Below are 21340 nucleotides of genomic sequence, written 5' to 3' on the forward strand. Positions count from 1 at the left end.
AACATGGCACTGTGAGACGAAAACATGGCACTATAAGACATAAACATGGCACTGTGAAACATAAACATGGCACTGAGCGACATAAATATGGCACTGAGTGACGTAAACATGGCACTGTGTGACATAAACATGATACTGTGTGACACAGACATGGCACTGTCTGAGATACATATGGCACTGTGTGACATACGCATGGCACTGTGTGACATAAACATGGCATTGTGTGACATAAACATGGCACTGTGTGACGTAAACATGACACTGTGTGACGTAAACATGACACTGTGTGACACAAACATGGCACTGTGTGATATAAACATGGCACTGTGTGACATAAACATAGCACTGTGTGACATAAACATGGCACTGTGTGAAGTAAACATGACACTGTGTGACATAAACATGGCACTGTGTGACGTAAACATGACACTGTGTGACATAAACATGGCACTGTGTGAAGTAAACATGGCACTGTGTGACATAAACATGGCACTGTGAGACATAAACATGGATCTTTGTGACATAAACATGGCACTGTGAGACAAAAACATAGCACTGTGAGACATAAACATGGCACTGCGTGAAGTAAACATGGCACTGTGTGACATAAACATGGCACTGTGAGACATAAACATAGCACTGTGTGAAGTAAACATGGCACTGTGTGAAGTAAACATGGCACTGTGTGACATAAACATGGCACTGTGTGACATAAACATGGCACTGTGAGACGAAAACATGGCACTATAAGACATAAACATGGCACTGTGAAACATAAACATGGCACTGAGCGACATAAATATGGCACTGAGTGACGTAAACATGGCACTGTGTGACATAAACATGATACTGTGTGACACAGACATGGCACTGTCTGACATACATATGGCACTGTGTGACATACGCATGGCACTGTGTGACATAAACATGGCATTGTGTGACATAAACATGGCACTGTGTGACGTAAACATGACACTGTGTGACGTAAACATGACACTGTGTGACACAAACATGGCACTGTGTGACATAAACATGGCACTGTGTGACATAAACATGGCACTGTGTGACGTAAACATGACACTGTGTGACACAAACATGGCACTGTGTGACATAAACATGGCACTGTGTGACGTAAACATGACACTGTGTGACACAAACATGGCACTGTGTGACATAAACATGACACTGTGTGACATAAACATGGCACTGTGTGAAGAAAACATGGCACTGTGTGACATAAACATTGCACTGTTTGACATAAACATGGCACTGTGTGAAGTAAACATGGCACTGTGTGAAGTAAACATGGCACTGTTTGAAGTAAACATAGCACTGTGTGAAGTAAACATGGCATTGTGTGACATAAACATAGCACTGTGTGAAGTAAACATGGCACTGTGTGACATAAACATGGCACTGTGTGACATAAACATGGCATTGTGTGACGTAAATATTGCACTGTGTGAATTAAACATGGCACTGTGTGAAGTAAACATGGTACTGTGTGAAGTAAACATGGCACTGTGTGAAGTAAACATGGCACTGTGTGACATAAACATGGCACTGTGTGAAGTAAACATGGCACGTGTGAATTAAACATGGCACTGTGTGACATAAACATGGCACTGTGTGACGTAAACATGGCACTGTGTGAATTAAACATGGCACTGTGTGACATAAACATGACAGTGTGTGACGTAAACATGACACTGTGTGACATAAACATGGCACTGTGTGACATAAACATGGCACTGTGAGACATAAACATGCACTGTGTGAAGTAAACATGGCATGTGTGACATAAACATGCACTGTGTGAAGTAAACATGGCACTGTGTGACATAAACATAGCACTGTGTAACATAAACATGGCACTGTGTGACATACGCATGGCACTGTGAGACATAAACATGGCACTGTGTGACGTAAACATGGCACTGTGTGACATAAACATAGCACTGTGTGATATAAACATGACACTGTGAGACATAAACATGGCACTGAGAGATATAAACATGGCACTGTGTGACATAACCATGGCACTGTGACAAATAAACATGGCACTGTGAGACATAAACATGGCACTGTGTGACGTAAACATGGCACTGTGTGACATAAACATGGCACTGTGCGACATAAACATGGCACTGTGTGAAGTAAACATGGCACTGTGTGAAGTAAACATGGCACTGTGGGACATCCATATGACACTCTGTGACGTAAATATTTGACAGTGTGATATAAACAGAATGGAATGATATATTCACGAAGTAACATAAAGCAATGAGTTAAAACATCGTTAAGAGTAGCATTAGCACGGCATTGAGTGATATTATAACACACGAAGTGGCATAAACACGTAACAAAAACGGCGCGGAGTTACCAAAACGGTATGGAGTGACAAACACGGCATGGGGTGACAAACACAGCACAGAGTGACAACCACAGCACAGAGTGAAAAACACGGCACAGAGTGACAAACACGGCACAGAGTGACAAACAGGGCATAGAGGGTGACAAACACAGCACAGAGTGACAAACACATCATAGAGTGACAAACACAGCATGGAGTCAAATACACGGCATGAAGTGACAAACACGGATTGTAGTAAAAAACACGACACAGAATGACAAACATGGCATATGGCATGGAGTGACAAACAGTACAAGGAGTGACAAACACGGCATAGAGTGACAAACACGGCATGCAGTGACAAACACGGCATGGAATGACAAACACGGCATGCAGTGACATACACGGCATGGAGTGACAAACACGGCATAGAGTGACAAACACGGCATAGAGTGACAAACACGGCATGCAGTGACAAACACGGCATGGAATGACAAACACGGCATGCAGTGACATACACGGCATGGAGTGACAAACACGGCAGAGAGTGACAAACACGGCATAGAGTGACAAACACGGCATGCAGTGACAAACACGGCATGGAAAGACAAACACGGCATGCAGTGACAAACACGGCATGGAGTGACAAACAGTGCAAGGAGTGACAAACATGGCATGGAGTGACAAACAGTGCAAGGAGTGACAAACACGGCATAGAGTGACAAACACGGCATGGGGTGACAAACACGGCATGCAGTGACGAAGACGGCATGGAATGACAAACACGGCACAGAATGACAAACACAGCATGGGGTGACAAACACGGCATGGAGTGACAAACACGGCAAAGAGTGACAAGCACGGCATGGGGTGACAAACACGGCATTGAGTGACAAACACAGCATGGAGTGAAAACACGGCATGGAGTGACAAACACGGCAGAGAGTGACAAACATCGCATGGGGTGACAAACACGACATGGGGTGACAAACACGGCAGAGAGTGACAAACACGGCATGGGGTGACAAACACGGCATGGGGTGACAAACACGGTATGTAGTGAAAAACACAGCACAGAGTGACAAACACGGCATAGAGTGACAAATACGGCATGGGGTGAAAAACACGGCATGGAGTGACAAACAGAGCATAGAGTGACAAACATGCATGGAACGACAAACACGGCATGGAGTGACAAACACGTCATGGGGTGACAAAGAAAGCATGGGGTGACAAACACGGCATGGAGTGACAAACACGTCATAGGGTGACAAACACGGCATGTACTGACAAACCCCGCATAGACTAACAAACACGGCATGGAGTGACAAACAGGTTTGGGGTGACAAACACGGCATGGGGTGACAAACAGGCATGGAGTGGCAAACACGACATTGGGTGACAAACACGGCATGGAGTGACAAACACGGCAAGGATTGACAAACACAGCATGGGGTGACAAACACGGTACGGAGTGACAAACACGTCATTGAGTGACAAACACGGCATGGAGTGACAAACACGGCAGAGAGTGACAAACACGGCATGGAGTGACGAACACGGCATGGAATGACAAGCACGGCATGGAGTGACAAACACAGCATGGAGTGACAAACACAGCATGGAGTGACAAACACAGCATGGAGTGACAAACACGGCACAGAGTGACAAGCACGTAATGGGGTGACAAACACGGCATTGAGTGACAAACACGGCATGGAGTGACAAACACGCCAGAGAGTGACAAACACGGCATGGGGTGACAAACACGGCATGGAGTGACAAACACGGCAGAGAGTGACAAACACGGCAGAGAGTGACAAACACGGCAGAGAGTGACAAACACGGCATGGAGTGACAAACACGGCATGGAGTGACAAACACGATATAGAGTTAAAAACACGGCATGGGGTGACAAACACGTCATGGGGTGACAAACACGGCATGGACTGACAAACCCCGCATAGACTAACAAACACGGCATGGAGTGACAAACAGGTTTGGGGTTACAAACACGGCATGGGGTGACAAACAGGCATGGAGTGGCAAACACGACATTGGGTGACAAACACGGCATGGAGTGACAAACACGGCAAGGATTGACAAACACAGCATGGGGTGACAAACACGATATGGATTGACAAACACGGCATTGAGTGACAAACACGGCATGGAGTGACAAACACGGCAGAGAGTGACAAACACGGCATGGGGTGACAAACACGGCATGGAGTGACAAACACGGCAGAGAGTGACAAACACGGCATGGGGTGACAAACACGGCATGGAGTGACAAACACAGCAGAGAGTGACAAACACGGCATGGGGTGACAAACACGGCACAGAATGACAAACACGGCATGGAGTGACAAACAGTGCAAGGAGTGACTAACACGGCATGGAGTGACAAACAAGGACAGATTGACAAACAGGCACAGAGTGACAAACACGGCATGGAGTGACGAACACGGCATGGAATGACAAACACGGCATGGAGTGACAAACACAGCATGGAGTGACAAACACAGCATGGAGTGACAAACACAGCATGGAGTGACAAACACGGCACAGAGTGACAAGCACGTAATGGGGTGACAAACACGGCATTGAGTGACAAACACGGCATGGAGTGACAAACACGCCAGAGAGTGACAAACACGGCATGGGGTGACAAACACGGCATGGAGTGACAAACACGGCAGAGAGTGACAAACACGGCAGAGAGTGACAAACACGGCATGGAGTGACAAACACGGCATGGAGTGACAAACACGATATAGAGTTAAAAACACGGCATGGGGTGACAAACACCGCATGGAGTGACACACACGGCAGAGAGTGACAAACACGGCAGAGAGAGACAAACACGGCAGAGAGTGACAAACACGGCATGGGGTAACAAACACGGCATGGAGTGACAAACACGGCAGAGAGTGACAAACACGGCATAGAGTGACAAACACGGCATGGGGTGACAAACACGGCATGGAGTGACAAACACGGCAGAGAGTGACAAACACGGCAGAGAGTGACAAACACGGCAGAGAGTGACAAACACGTCATGGGGTGACAAACACGGCATAAACTAACAAACACGGCAGAGAGTGACAAACACGTCATTGACTGACAAACCCCGCATAGACTAACAAACACGGCATGGAGTGACAAACAGGTTTGGGGTGACAAACACGGCATGGGGTGACAAACAGGCATGGGGTGACAAACACGGCATGGAGTGACAAACACGACATTGGGTGACAAACACGGCATGGAGTGACAAACACGATACGGAATGACAATTACGACACAGAGAGACAAACACGGCATGGAGTGACAAACACGGCATTGAGTGACAAACACGGCATGGAGTGACAAACACGGCAGAGAGTGACAAACACGGCATGGGGTGACAAACACGGCATGGAGTGACAAACACGGCAGAGAGTGACAAACACGGCCTGGAGTGACAAACACGGCAGAGAGTGACAAACACGGCACAGAATGACAAACACGGCAGAGAGTGACAAACACGGCATGGGGTGACAAACACGGCACAGAATGACAAACACGGCATGGAGTGACAAACACGGCATGGGGTGACAAACACGACATGGAGTGACAAACACGGCACATAGTGACTAACAAGGCATTGGGTGACAAACACGATATGGAGTGAAAAACGCGGCATGGAGTGACAAACACAGCACAGAGTGACAAACACGGCACAGAAAGACAAACACGACATGGAGTGACAAACACGGCACAGAATGACAAACACAGCATGGGGTGACAAACACGGCAAAGAGTGACAAGCACGGCATGGAGTGACAAACACGGCAAAGAGTGACAAACACAGCATGGGGTGACAAACACGGCACAGAAAGACAAACACGACATGGAGTGACAAACACGGCACAGAATGACAAACACAGCATGGGGTGACAAACACGGCAGAGAGTGACAAACATCGCATGGGGTGACAAACACGGCAAGGAGTGACAAACACAGCAGAGAGTGACAAATACGGCATGGAATGACAAACACGGCATGGAGTGACAAACACGGCATGAAGTGACAAACCCGGCATAGACTGACAAACACGGCATGGAGTGACAAACACGGCATGGAGTGACAAACACGGCATGAAGTGATAAACACGGCATGAAGTGACAAACACAGCACAGAGTGACAAGCACGGCATGGTGTGACAAACATGGCACAGAGTGGCAAACACGGCACAGAGTGACAAACACGGCAAGGAGTGACAAACACTGCATGTAGTGACAAAAACGGCACAGAATGACAAACACGGCATGGAGTGACAAACAGTGCAAGGAGTGACTAACACGGCATGGAGTGACAAAAACAGCATGGAGTGACGAACACGGCATGGAATGACAAACACGGCACAGCGTGACCAACACAGCACAGCGTGAAAAACAGAGCATGGAGTGACAAACACGGCACAGAGTGACAAACACGGCACAGAGTGACAAACACAGCACAGCGTGAAAAACACGGCATGGAGTGACAAAAACGGCACAGAGTGACAAGCACGCCATGGGGTGACAAACACTGCATGGAGTGACAAACACGGCATCGAGTGACAAACACGGCATGGAATGGTAAACACGGCACAGAGTGACAAACACGTCATGGGGTGACAAACACGCATGGAACGACAAACACGTCATAGGGTGACAAACAAGGCAGGGAGTGACAAACACGGCATCGGGGTGACAAACACGGCATGGAGTGACAAACACGGCATGGAGCGACAAACACGGCACAGAGTGACAAACACGGCATGGAGTGACAAACACGGCATGGAGCGACAAACACGGCACAGAGTGACAAACACGGCATGGAGTGACAAACACGGCATGGAGCGACAAACACGGCACAGAGTGATAATCACGGCATAGGGTGACAAATTCGGCACAGAGTGACAAGCACGGCATGGGGTGACAAACAGGCATGGGGTGACAAGCACGGCATGGAGTGACTAACACCTCAAGGAGTGACAAACACAGCATGGGATGACAAACACGGCATGGAGTGACAAACACGGTGTGGAGTGACAAACAAGGCACAGAGTGACAAACAAGGCACAGAGTGACAAACACGGCATGGAGTGACAAACACGGCATGATGTGACGAACACGGCATAGAGTGACAAACACGGCATGAGGTGATAAACTCGGTATGGGGTGACAAACACAGCAATGAGTGACAAACACGGCACAGAGTGACAAACACAGCATGGGTTGACAAACACGGCATGGTGTGACAAGCACGGCATGGGGTGACAAACACGGCATTGAGTGACAAACACAGCATGGAGTGACAAACACGGCTTTGAGTGACAAACACGGCATGGAGTGACAAACATGGCATGGGGTGACAAACACGGCACAGAATGGAAAACACGTCATGGGGTGACAAACACGGCATGGACTGACAAACCCCGCATAGACTAACAAACACGGCATGGGGTGACAAACACGGCATGAAGTGACAAACCCGGCATAGACTGACAAACACGGCATGGAGTGACAAACACGGCATGGAGTGACAAACACGGCATGAAGTGACAAACACGGCATGAAGTGACAAACACAGCACAGAGTGACAAGCACGGCATGGTGTGACAAACACGGCACAGAGTGGCAAACACGGCACAGAGTGACAAACACGGCAAGGAGTGACAAACACTGCATGTAGTGACAAAAACGGCACAGAATGACAAACACGGCATGGAGTGACAAACAGTGCAAGGAGTGACTAACACGGCATGGAGTGACAAACACAGCATGGAGTGACGAACACGGCATGGAATGACAAACACGGCACAGCGTGACCAACACAGCACAGCGTGACAAACAGAGCATGGAGTGACAAACACGGCACAGAGTGACAAACACAGCACAGCGTGAAAAACACGGCATGGAGTGACAAAAACGGCACAGAGTGACAAGCACGCCATGGGGTGACAAACACTGCATGGAGTGACAAACACGGCAGAGAGTGACAAACACGGCACAGAGTGACAAACACGGCACAGAGTGGCATACACGGCACAGAGTGACAAACACGGCACAGAATGACAAACACGGCACAGAAAGACAAACACGGCATGGAGTGACAAACACGGCACAGAGTGACAAACGCGGCACAGAGTGACAAACACGGCACAGAGTGACAAACACGGCACAGAGTGACAAACACGGCACAGAGTGACAAACACGGCACAGAGTGACAAACGCGGCACAGAGTGACTAACACGGCATGAAGTGACGAACACGGCATCGAGTGACAAACACGGCATGGAATGGTAAACACGGCACAGAGTGACAAACACGTCATGGGGTGACAAACACGCATGGAACGACAAACACGTCATAGGGTGACAAACAAGGCAGGGAGTGACAAACACGGCATCGGGGTGACAAACACGGCATGGAGTGACAAACACGGCATGGAGCGACAAACACGGCACAGAGTGACAAACACGGCATGGAGTGACAAACACGGCATGGAGCGACAAACACGGCACAGAGTGACAATCACGGCATAGGGTGACAAATTCGGCACAGAGTGACAAACACAGCATGGGTTGACAAACACGGCATGGTGCGACAAGCACGGCATGGGGTGACAAACACGGCATTGAGTGAAAAACTCAGCATGGAGTGACAAACACGGCTTTGAGTGACAAACAGGCATGGAGTGACAAACATAGCACAGAGTGACAAAATCGGCAAGGAGTGACAAACACAGCATGGGGTGACAAACACGGCATGGAGTGACAAACAGAGCACAGAGTGACAAACACGGCACAGAGTGACATACACGGCACAGAGTGACAAAAACGGCAATGAGTGAAAAACACGGCACAGAGTGACAAGCACGGCATGGGGTGACAAACACGGCATTGAGTGACAAACACGGCATTGAGTGACAAACACAACATGGAGTGACAAACAATGCATGGAGTGACAAACAAGGCAGAGAGTGATAAACACGGCATGGAGTGACAAACACGATATGGAGTGAAAAACACGGCATGGAGTGACAAACACAGCACAGAGTGACAAACACGACATAGTGACAAATACGGCATAGGGTGAAAAACACGGCATGGAGTGACAAACACGTCATAGGGTGACAAACACGGCATGTACTGACAAACCCCGCATAGACTAACAAACACGGCATGGAGTGACAAACAGGTTTGGGGTGACAAACACGGCATGGGGTGACAAACAGGCATGGAGTGGCAAACACGACATTGGGTGACAAACACGGCATGGAGTGACAAACACGGCAAGGATTGACAAACACAGCATGGGGTGACAAACACGGTATGGAGTGACAAACACGTCATTGAGTGACAAACACGGCATGGAGTGACAAACACGGCAGAGAGTGACAAACACGGCATGGAGTGACGAACACGGCATGGAATGACAAACACGGCATGGAGTGACAAACACAGCATGGAGTGACAAACACAGCATGGAGTGACAAACACAGCATGGAGTGACAAACACGGCACAGAGTGACAAGCACGTAATGGGGTGACAAACACGGCATTGAGTGACAAACACGGCATGGAGTGACAAACACGCCAGAGAGTGACAAACACGGCATGGGGTGACAAACACGGCATGGAGTGACAAACACGGCAGAGAGTGACAAACACGGCAGAGAGTGACAAACACGGCAGAGAGTGACAAACACGGCATGGAGTGACAAACACGGCATGGAGTGACAAACACGATATAGAGTTAAAAACACGGCATGGGGTGACAAACACGTCATGGGGTGACAAACACGGCATGGACTGACAAACCCCGCATAGACTAACAAACACGGCATGGAGTGACAAACAGGTTTGGGGTTACAAACACGGCATGGGGTGACAAACAGGCATGGAGTGGCAAACACGACATTGGGTGACAAACACGGCATTAAGTGACAAACACGGCAAGGATTGACAAACACAGCATGGGGTGACAAACACGGTATGGATTGACAAACACGGCATTGAGTGACAAACACGGCATGGAGTGACAAACACGGCAGAGAGTGACAAACACGGCATGGGGTGACAAACACGGCATGGAGTGACAAACACGGCAGAGAGTGACAAACACGGCATGGGGTGACAAACACGGCATGGAGTGACAAACACAGCAGAGAGTGACAAACACGGCATGGGGTGACAAACACGGCACAGAATGACAAACACGGCATGGAGTGACAAACAGTGCAAGGAGTGACTAACACGGCATGGAGTGACAAACAAGGACAGATTGACAAACAGGCACAGAGTGACAAACACGGCATGGAGTGACGAACACGGCATGGAATGACAAACACGGCATGGAGTGACAAACACAGCATGGAGTGACAAACACAGCATGGAGTGACAAACACAGCATGGAGTGACAAACACGGCACAGAGTGACAAGCACGTAATGGGGTGACAAACACGGCATTGAGTGACAAACACGGCATGGAGTGACAAACACGCCAGAGAGTGACAAACACGGCATGGGGTGACAAACACGGCATGGAGTGACAAACACGGCAGAGAGTGACAAACACGGCAGAGAGTGACAAACACGGCATGGAGTGACAAACACGGCATGGAGTGACAAACAAGATATAGAGTTAAAAACACGGCATGGGGTGACAAACACCGCATGGAGTGACACACACGGCAGAGAGTGACAAACACGGCAGAGAGAGACAAACACGGCAGAGAGTGACAAACACGGCATGGGGTAACAAACACGGCATGGAGTGACAAACACGGCAGAGAGTGACAAACACGGCATAGAGTGACAAACACGGCATGGGGTGACAAACACGGCATGGAGTGACAAACACGGCAGAGAGTGACAAACACGGCAGAGAGTGACAAACACGGCAGAGAGTGACAAACACGTCATAGGGTGACAAACACGGCATAAACTAACAAACACGGCAGAGAGTGACAAACACGTCATTGACTGACAAACCCCGCATAGACTAACAAACACGGCATGGAGTGACAAACAGGTTTGGGGTGACAAACACGGCATGGGGTGACAAACAGGCATGGGGTGACAAACACGGCATGGAGAGACAAACACGGCATGGAGTGACAAACACGGCATTGAGTGACAAACACGGCATGGAGTGACAAACACGGCAGAGAGTGACAAACACGGCATGGGGTGACAAACACGGCATGGAGTGACAAACACGGCAGAGAGTGACAAACACGGCCTGGAGTGACAAACACGGCAGAGAGTGACAAACACGGCACAGAATGACAAACACGGCAGAGAGTGACAAACACGGCATGGGGTGACAAACACGGCACAGAATGACAAACACGGCATGGAGTGACAAACACGGCATGGGGTGACAAACACGACATGGAGTGACAAACACGGCACATAGTGACTAACAAGGCATTGGGTGACAAACACGATATGGAGTGAAAAACGCGGCATGGAGTGACAAACACAGCACAGAGTGACAAACACGGCACAGAAAGACAAACACGACATGGAGTGACAAACACGGCACAGAATGACAAACACAGCATGGGGTGACAAACACGGCAAAGAGTGACAAGCACGGCATGGAGTGACAAACACGGCAAAGAGTGACAAACACAGCATGGGGTGACAAACACGGCACAGAAAGACAAACACGACATGGAGTGACAAACACGGCACAGAATGACAAACACAGCATGGGGTGACAAACACGGCAGAGAGTGACAAACATCGCATGGGGTGACAAACACGGCAAGGAGTGACAAACACAGCAGAGAGTGACAAATACGGCATGGAATGACAAACACGGCATGGAGTGACAAACACGGCATGAAGTGACAAACCCGGCATAGACTGACAAACACGGCATGGAGTGACAAACACGGCATGGAGTGACAAACACGGCATGAAGTGATAAACACGGCATGAAGTGACAAACACAGCACAGAGTGACAAGCACGGCATGGTGTGACAAACATGGCACAGAGTGGCAAACACGGCACAGAGTGACAAACACGGCAAGGAGTGACAAACACTGCATGTAGTGACAAAAACGGCACAGAATGACAAACACGGCATGGAGTGACAAACAGTGCAAGGAGTGACTAACACGGCATGGAGTGACAAAAACAGCATGGAGTGACGAACACGGCATGGAATGACAAACACGGCACAGCGTGACCAACACAGCACAGCGTGAAAAACAGAGCATGGAGTGACAAACACGGCACAGAGTGACAAACACGGCACAGAGTGACAAACACAGCACAGCGTGAAAAACACGGCATGGAGTGACAAAAACGGCACAGAGTGACAAGCACGCCATGGGGTGACAAACACTGCATGGAGTGACAAACACGGCATCGAGTGACAAACACGGCATGGAATGGTAAACACGGCACAGAGTGACAAACACGTCATGGGGTGACAAACACGCATGGAACGACAAACACGTCATAGGGTGACAAACAAGGCAGGGAGTGACAAACACGGCATCGGGGTGACAATCACGGCATGGAGTGACAAACGCGGCACAAAATGACAAACACGGCATGAAGTGACAAACACGGCATGGAGCGACAAACACGGCACAGAGTGACAAACACGGCATGGAGTGACAAACACGGCACAGAGTGACAAACACGGCACAGAGTGACAAACGCGGCACAGAGTGACAAACACGGCACAGAGTGACAAACACGGCACAGAGTGACAAACACGGCACAGAGTGACAAACACGGCACAGAGTGACAAACGCGGCACAGAGTGACTAACACGGCATGAAGTGACGAACACGGCATCGAGTGACAAACACGGCATGGAATGGTAAACACGGCACAGAGTGACAAACACGTCATGGGGTGACAAACACGCATAGAACGACAAACACGTCATAGGGTGACAAACAAGGCAGGGAGTGACAAACACGGCATCGGGGTGACAAACACGGCATGGAGTGACAAACACGGCATGGAGCGACAAACACGGCACAGAGTGACAAACACGGCATGGAGTGACAAACACGGCATGGAGCGACAAACACGGCACAGAGTGACAATCACGGCATAGGGTGACAAATTCGGCACAGAGTGACAAACACAGCATGGGTTGACAAACACGGCATGGTGCGACAAGCACGGCATGGGGTGACAAACACGGCATTGAGTGAAAAACTCAGCATGGAGTGACAAACACGGCTTTGAGTGACAAACAGGCATGGAGTGACAAACATAGCACAGAGTGACAAAATCGGCAAGGAGTGACAAACACAGCATGGGGTGACAAACACGGCATGGAGTGACAAACAGAGCACAGAGTGACAAACACGGCACAGAGTGACATACACGGCACAGAGTGACAAAAACGGCAATGAGTGAAAAACACGGCACAGAGTGACAAGCACGGCATGGGGTGACAAACACAGCATTGAGTGACAAACACGGCATTGAGTGACAAACACAACATGGAGTGACAAACAATGCATGGAGTGACAAACAAGGCAGAGAGTGATAAACACGGCATGGAGTGACAAACACGATATGGAGTGAAAAACACGGCATGGAGTGACAAACACAGCACAGAGTGACAAACACGGCATGAAGTGACATATGCGGCAAGGAGTGAAAAACACGGTATGAAGTGACAAACACAGCATGGGGTGACAAACACGGCATGGAGTGACAAGCACGGTACAGAGTGACAAACACGGTACAGAGTGACAAACACGGCATGGAGTGACAAGCACGGTACAGAGTGACAAACACGGTACAGAGTGACAAACACGGCACAGAATGACAAACACGGCACAGAGTGACAAACACGGCACAGAGTGACAAACACGGCATGAAGTGACGAACATGGCATGGAATGATAAACACGGCACAGACAGACAAACACGTCATATGGTGACAAACAAGGCATTGAGTGACAAACACGGCATGGGGTGACAAACACGGCATGGGGTGACAAACACGGCATGAAGTGACAAACACGGCATGGGGTAAAACACACGGCATGAAGGGACAAACACAGCACTGGGTGACAAACACGGCATGAAGTGACATATACGGCAAGGAGTGAAAAACACGGCATTAAGTTACAAACACGGCATGAAGTAACAAACACAGCATGCAGTGACAAACACGGCATGTGGTGAAAAACACGGCATGGGGTGACAAACACGGCATGGGGTGACAAACACGGCACAGAGTGACAAACACGGCATGGGGTGACAAGCACGGCATGGAGGGACAAACACGGCATAGAGTGACAAACACGGCATGGAGTGACAAAAACCGCATGGATTGAAAAACACGGCATGGGGGTGACAAACACGGCATGGGGTGACAAAAACTGAAAGGATTGAAAAACACGGCATGGGGTGACAAACACTGTATGGGTTGATAAACACGACAAAGAGTGACAAACACGGCACAGAGTGACAAACACGGCACAGAGTTACAAACACGGCACAGAGTGACAAACACGGCACAGAGTTACAAACACGGCACAGAGTGACAAACACGGCATGGGGTGACAAGCACGGCATGGAGGGACAAACACGGCATGGAGTGACAAACACGGTATTGAGTGACAAACACGGCATTGGGTGACAAACAAGGCAGGGAGTGACAAACACGTCAAGAGGTGATAAACACGGCATGGATTGAAAAACACGGCATGGGGTGACAAGCACGGCATGGGGTGACAAACTCGGTATGGGGTGACAAACTCGGTATGGGGTGACAAATACAGCAATGAATGACAAACACAGCATGGGGTGACAAACACGGCATGAAGTGACATATGCGGCAAAGAGTGAAAAACACTGTATGAAGTGACAAACACAGCATGGGGTGACAAACACGGCATGGGGTGACAAACACCGCATGAAGTGCCAAACACGGCACAGAGTGACAAACACGGTACAGAGTGACGAACACGGCATTGAGTGACAAACACGTCATTGAGTGATAAACACGGCATGAAGTGACAAACACGGCATGGAGTGACAAACACGGCACAGAATGACAAACACGGCACTGAATGACAAACACGGTTGAGAGTGACAAACACGGCACTGAGTGTCAAACACGGCGTAGAGTGACAAACACGGCATAGAGTGACAAACACGGCATGAAGTGACGAACACGGCATAGAGTGACAAATACGGCACAAAATGACAAACACGGCATGGAGTGACAAACACAGCATTGAGTGACAAACACGGCATGGAGTGACAAACACGGCATAGAGTGACAAACACGGCATGGAATGATAAACACGGCACAGAGTGACAAACACGCATGGAACGACAAACACGTCATAGGGTGACAAACAAGGCAGGGAGTGACAAACACGGCATGGGGGTGACAAACACGGCAGGGAGTGACAAACACGGCATGGGGGTGACAAACACGGCATGGGGGTGACAAACACGGCATGGGGTGACAAAAACCGCATGGATTGAAAAACACGGCATGGGGTGACAAACACTGTATGGGTTGATAAACACGGCACAGAGTGACAAACACGGCATTGGGTGACAAATTAGGCACAGAGTGACAAACACGGCATAGGGTGACAAACAGGCATGGGGTGACAAGCACGGCATGGAGGGACAAACACGGCATGGAGTGACAAACACGGTATTGAGTGACAAACACGGCATTGGGTGACAAATTAGGCACAGAGTAACAAACACGGCATGGGGTGACAAACAGGCATGGGATGACAAACACGGCACAGAGTGACAAACACGGTTTTGAGTGACAAACACGGCATGGGATGACAAACACGGCATGGAGTGACAAACATGGCATGGAGTGACAAACAAGGCACAGATTGACAAACAGGCACAGAGTGACAAACACGGCATGGAGTGACAAACACGTTATGATGTGACGAACACGGCATGGAGTGACAAACACGGCATAAAATGACAAACACGGCATGGAGTGACAAACACAGCATTTAGTGACAAACACGGCAGGGAGTGACAAACACGGCATAGAGTGACAAACACGTCATGAGGTGATAAACACGCATGGAACGACAAACAATGCATGGGGTGACAAACACGGCACAGAGTGACAAACACGGTATTGAGTGACAAACACCTCAAGGAGAGACAAACACAGCATGGGATGACAAGCACGGCATGGGTTGACAAACACGGCATGGAGTGACAAACACGGCATGGAGTGACAAGCCCGGCATAGGGTGACAAACACGACACAGAGTGACAAACACAGCACAGAGTGACAAACACGGCACAGAGTGACAAACACGGCATAGGGTGACAAACACGGCACAGAGTGACAAACACGGCACAGAGTGACAAACACGGCACAGAGTGACAAACACGGCACATAGTGACAAACACAGCACAGAGTGGCAAACACATCACAGAGTGACAAACACGGCACAGAGTGAAAACACCTGCATGGCGTGATAAACACGGCAGAGAGTGACAAACACGACATGGGGTGACAAACACGGCACAGAATGACAAACACGGCACGGAGTGAAAACACGGCACAGAGTGACAAACACGGCACAGAGTGACAAACACTTCACAGAGTGACAAACACGGCATTGAGTGACAAATACGGCATGTAGTGACAAACACGGCACAGAGTGGTAAACGTGACATAGAGTGACAAACACGGCAAGGAGTGACAAACACGGCAAGGAGTGACAAACACAGCACAGAGTGACAAACATGGCATGGAGTGACAAACACGGCATGGAGTGACGAACTCGGCCTGGAATGACAAACACGGCACATAGTGACAAACACAGCACAACGTGACAAACACAGCATGGAGTGACAAACACGGTATTTAGTGACAAACACGGCATTGAGTGACAAACACGGCATGAAGTGACAAACACGGCATGGAGTGACAAACACAGAACAGAATGACAAACACGGCACTGAATGACAAACACGGCACAGAGTGACAGACACGGCACAGAGTGACAAACACGGCACAGAGTGACAAACACGGCACAGAGTGACAAACACGGCACAGAGTGACAAACACGGCACAGAGTGAGAAACACGGCACAGAGTGACAGACACGGCACAGAGTGACAAACACGGCACAGAGTGACAAACACGGCACAGAGTGACAAACACAGCATGGGTTGACAAACACGGTATGGAATGACAAACACGGCATGGAGTGACAAACACGGCATGGAGTGACAAACAAGGCATGGTGTTTCAAGCACTTCAAGGAGTGACAAACACGGCATGGGATGACAAACACGGCATGGAATGACAAACACGGCATGGAGTGACAAACACGGCATGGAGTGACAAACAAGGCACAGCTTGACAAACAGGCATGGAGTGACAAACACGGTATAAAGTGACAAACACAGCATGGAGTGACAAACACTGCATTGAGTGACAAACACGGCATGGAGTGACAAACACTGCAAAGAGTGACAAACACGACAGAGAGTGACAAACACGGCATGGAGTGACGAACACGGCATGGAATGACAAACACTGCACATTGTGACAAACACAGCATGGAGTGACAAACACGGCATTGAGTGACAAACACGTCATTGAGTGATAAACACGGCATGAAGTGACAAACACGGCATGGAATGACAAACACGGCACAAAATGGCAAACACGGCATGGAGTGACAAACACTGCATTGAGTGACAAACACGGCATGGAGTGACAAACACTGCAAAGAGTGACAAACACGACAGAGAGTGACAAACACGGCATGGAGTGACTAACACGGCATGGAATGACAAACACTGCACATAGTGACAAACACAGCATGGAGTGACAAACACGGCATTGAGTGACAAACACGTCATTGAGTGATAAACACGGCATGAAGTGACAAACACGGCATGGAATGACAAACACGGCCAAGAATGACAAACACAGCACTGAATGACAAACACGGTTGAGAGTGACAAACACGGCACTGAGTGTCAAACACGGCGCAGAGTGACAAACACGGCACAGAGTGACAAACACGGCACAGAAAGACAAACGCGGCATAGAGTGACAAACACGGCATGAAGTGACGAACACGGCATAGAGTGACAAACACGGCATGGAGTGACAAACTCGGCATTGGGTGACAAACAGGCATGGGGTGACAAGCACGGCATTGAGTGACAAACACGGCATTGGGTGAAAAACACGGCATGGAGTGACAAACACAGGATGGAGTGACAAATACGGCATAAAATGACAAACACGGCATGAAGTGACAAACACAGCATGGTGTGACAAACACGGCATAGAGTGACAAACACGGCATAAAATGACAAACCCGGCATGAAGTGACAAACACAGCATGGAGTGACAAACACGGCATAGAGTGACAAACACGGCATAAAATGACAAACCCGGCATGAAATGACAAACACAGTATGGTGTGACAAACACGGCATAGAGTGACAAACACGGCATAAAATGACAAACCCGGCATGAAGTGACAAACACAGCATGGAGTGACAAACACGGCATAGAGTGACAAACACGGCATAAAATGACAAACCCGGCATGGAGTGACAAACACGGCATGGAGTGACAAACACGCATGGAACGACAAACACGGCATGAGGTGACAAACACGGCATTGGGTGGCAAACACGGCAAGGAGTGACAAAAACGGCATGGAATGACAAACACGGCATTGGGTGGCAAACACGGTACAGTCACAAACACAGCATGGAGTAACAAACACGGCATGGAGTGACAAACATGGCACAGAGTGACAAACACGGCATGGAGTGACAAACACGGCAAGGAGTGACAAACACAGCACAGAGTGACAAACACATCACAGAGTGACAAACACAGCACAGAATGACAAACACATCACAGAGTGACAAACACGGCACAGAGTGAAAAACACGGCAATGAGTGACAAATACGGCAGAGAAAGAAAAACACAACATCGAGTGACAAACACGGCATGGAGTGACAAACACAGCAGAGAGGGACAAACACGGCATGGAATGACAAACACGGCATAAAGTGACAAACACGTTATGGGATGACAAACACGCATGGAACGACAAACACAGCATGGGGTGATAAACACGGCATAGAATGAAAAATACGGCATTGGGTGGCAAACACGGTACAGAGTGACAAACACGGCGCAGAGTGGTAAACATGGCTTGGAGTGACAAACACGGCACAGAGTAACAAACACGGCACAGAGTGACAAACACGGCACAGATTCACAAACACGGCAAGGAGTGACAAACACGGCGTGTAGTGAAAAACACGGCTTGTAGTGACAAACACGGCACACAATGGTAAACACGGCATGTAGTGACAAACTAGGCATGGAGTAACAAACAGTGCAAGGAGTGACAAACACGGCAAGGAGTGATAAACACGGCACAGAGTGACAAACACGGCATGAAGTGACAAACACAGCATGGAGTGACAAACACATCATTGAATGACAAACACGGTTGAGAGTGACAAACACGGCACAGAGTGTCAAACACGGCGCAGAGTGAGAAACACGGCACAGAGTGAAAACACGGCACAGAGTGAAAACACGGCACTAAGTGACAAACACGGCAGAGAAAGACAAACACGGCATGGAGTGACAAACACGGTATGGAGTGACAAACACGGCAGAGAGTGACAAACACGGCATAAAATGACAAACACTGCATGAAGTGACAAACACAGCATGGGTTGACAAACACGGTATGGAATGAAAAACACGGCACAGAATGAAAAACACGGCATAGTGTGACAAACACGGCATTGAGTGACAAACACGGCATGGGGTGACAAACACGGCAAGATGTGACAAACACAGCATGGGGTGACAAATTCGGCACAGAGTGACAAACACGACACGGAGTGACAAACACGGCACAGACTGACAAACACGGCAATGGGTGACAAACAGGCACAGGGTGACAAACACGGCATGGGGTGACAAACACGGCATGGAGTGACAAACACGGAATGGAGTGACAAACACGGCACAGAGTGACAAACACGGCATGAAGTGACAAGTACAGCATGGAGTGACAAACACAGCATGGGGTGACAAACAAAGCATGGAGTGACAAACACGGCACAGAGTGACAAAACACAGCATTGGGTGACAAACAGACATAGGGTGACAAACACGGCATGGGGTGACAAACACGGCATGGAGTGACAAACACGACATGGAGTGACAAACAGACATAGGGTGACAAACACGGCACAGAGTGACAAAACACGGCATTGGGTGACAAACAGACATAGGGTGACAAACACGGCATGGAGTGACAAACACAGCATGAAGTAACAAACAAGGAATTGAGTGACAAACACGGCATGGAGAGACAAACACGGCACAGAATGACAAACACGGCACTATATGACAAATAAAATTGAGAGTGACAAACACGTCACACAGTGTCAAACACGGCGCAGAGTGACAAACACGGCACAGAGTGACTAACATGGCACAGAGTGACAAACACGGCACAGAGTGACAAACACGGCATGGAGTGACAAACACGGCATGGAGTGACAAACACGGCATAAAATGACAAACACGGCATGAAGTGACAAACACAGCATGGAGTGACAAACACGGCATACAGTGACAAATACGGCATGGAGTGACATACACACCATAAAATGACAAACACGGCATGAAGTGACAAACACAGCATGGAGTGACAAACACGGCATGCAGTGACAAACACTGCATAGAGTGACAAAAACGTCATGGAATGATAAACACGGCACAGAGTGATAAACACGTCATGGGGTGACAAACAAGGCATGGAGTGACAAACACGACATGGAGTGACAACCTCGGCATAGAATGAAAAACACGGCATGGGGTGACAAAAACGGCATGGAATGACAAACACAGCTCAGAGTGACAATCACGGCACAGTCACAAAC

At 49.0% G+C, this 21340-nt stretch overlaps 1 protein-coding gene across 1 annotated transcript; it reads left to right on the forward strand.

The window, feature by feature from the left end:
• Positions 1-1200: 1200 nt before the first annotated feature.
• Positions 1201-1596, forward strand: LOC138368031 (uncharacterized). Its single transcript, XM_069330327.1, has one exon. The coding sequence runs from the start codon at positions 1201-1203 to the stop codon at positions 1594-1596; it is 396 nt and encodes a 131-aa protein (XP_069186428.1).
• Positions 1597-21340: the final 19744 nt, after the last annotated feature.

The sequence above is a fragment of the Procambarus clarkii genome, chromosome 24 (genome assembly GCF_040958095.1).
Source record: "Procambarus clarkii isolate CNS0578487 chromosome 24, FALCON_Pclarkii_2.0, whole genome shotgun sequence".
Classification (NCBI taxonomy): domain Eukaryota; kingdom Metazoa; phylum Arthropoda; class Malacostraca; order Decapoda; family Cambaridae; genus Procambarus; species Procambarus clarkii.

Coding starts and splice junctions, on each gene's coding strand:
- LOC138368031 (XM_069330327.1), top strand. CDS start 1,201: ATGGCACTGTGTGAAGAAAACATGGCACTGTGTGACATAAACATTGCA.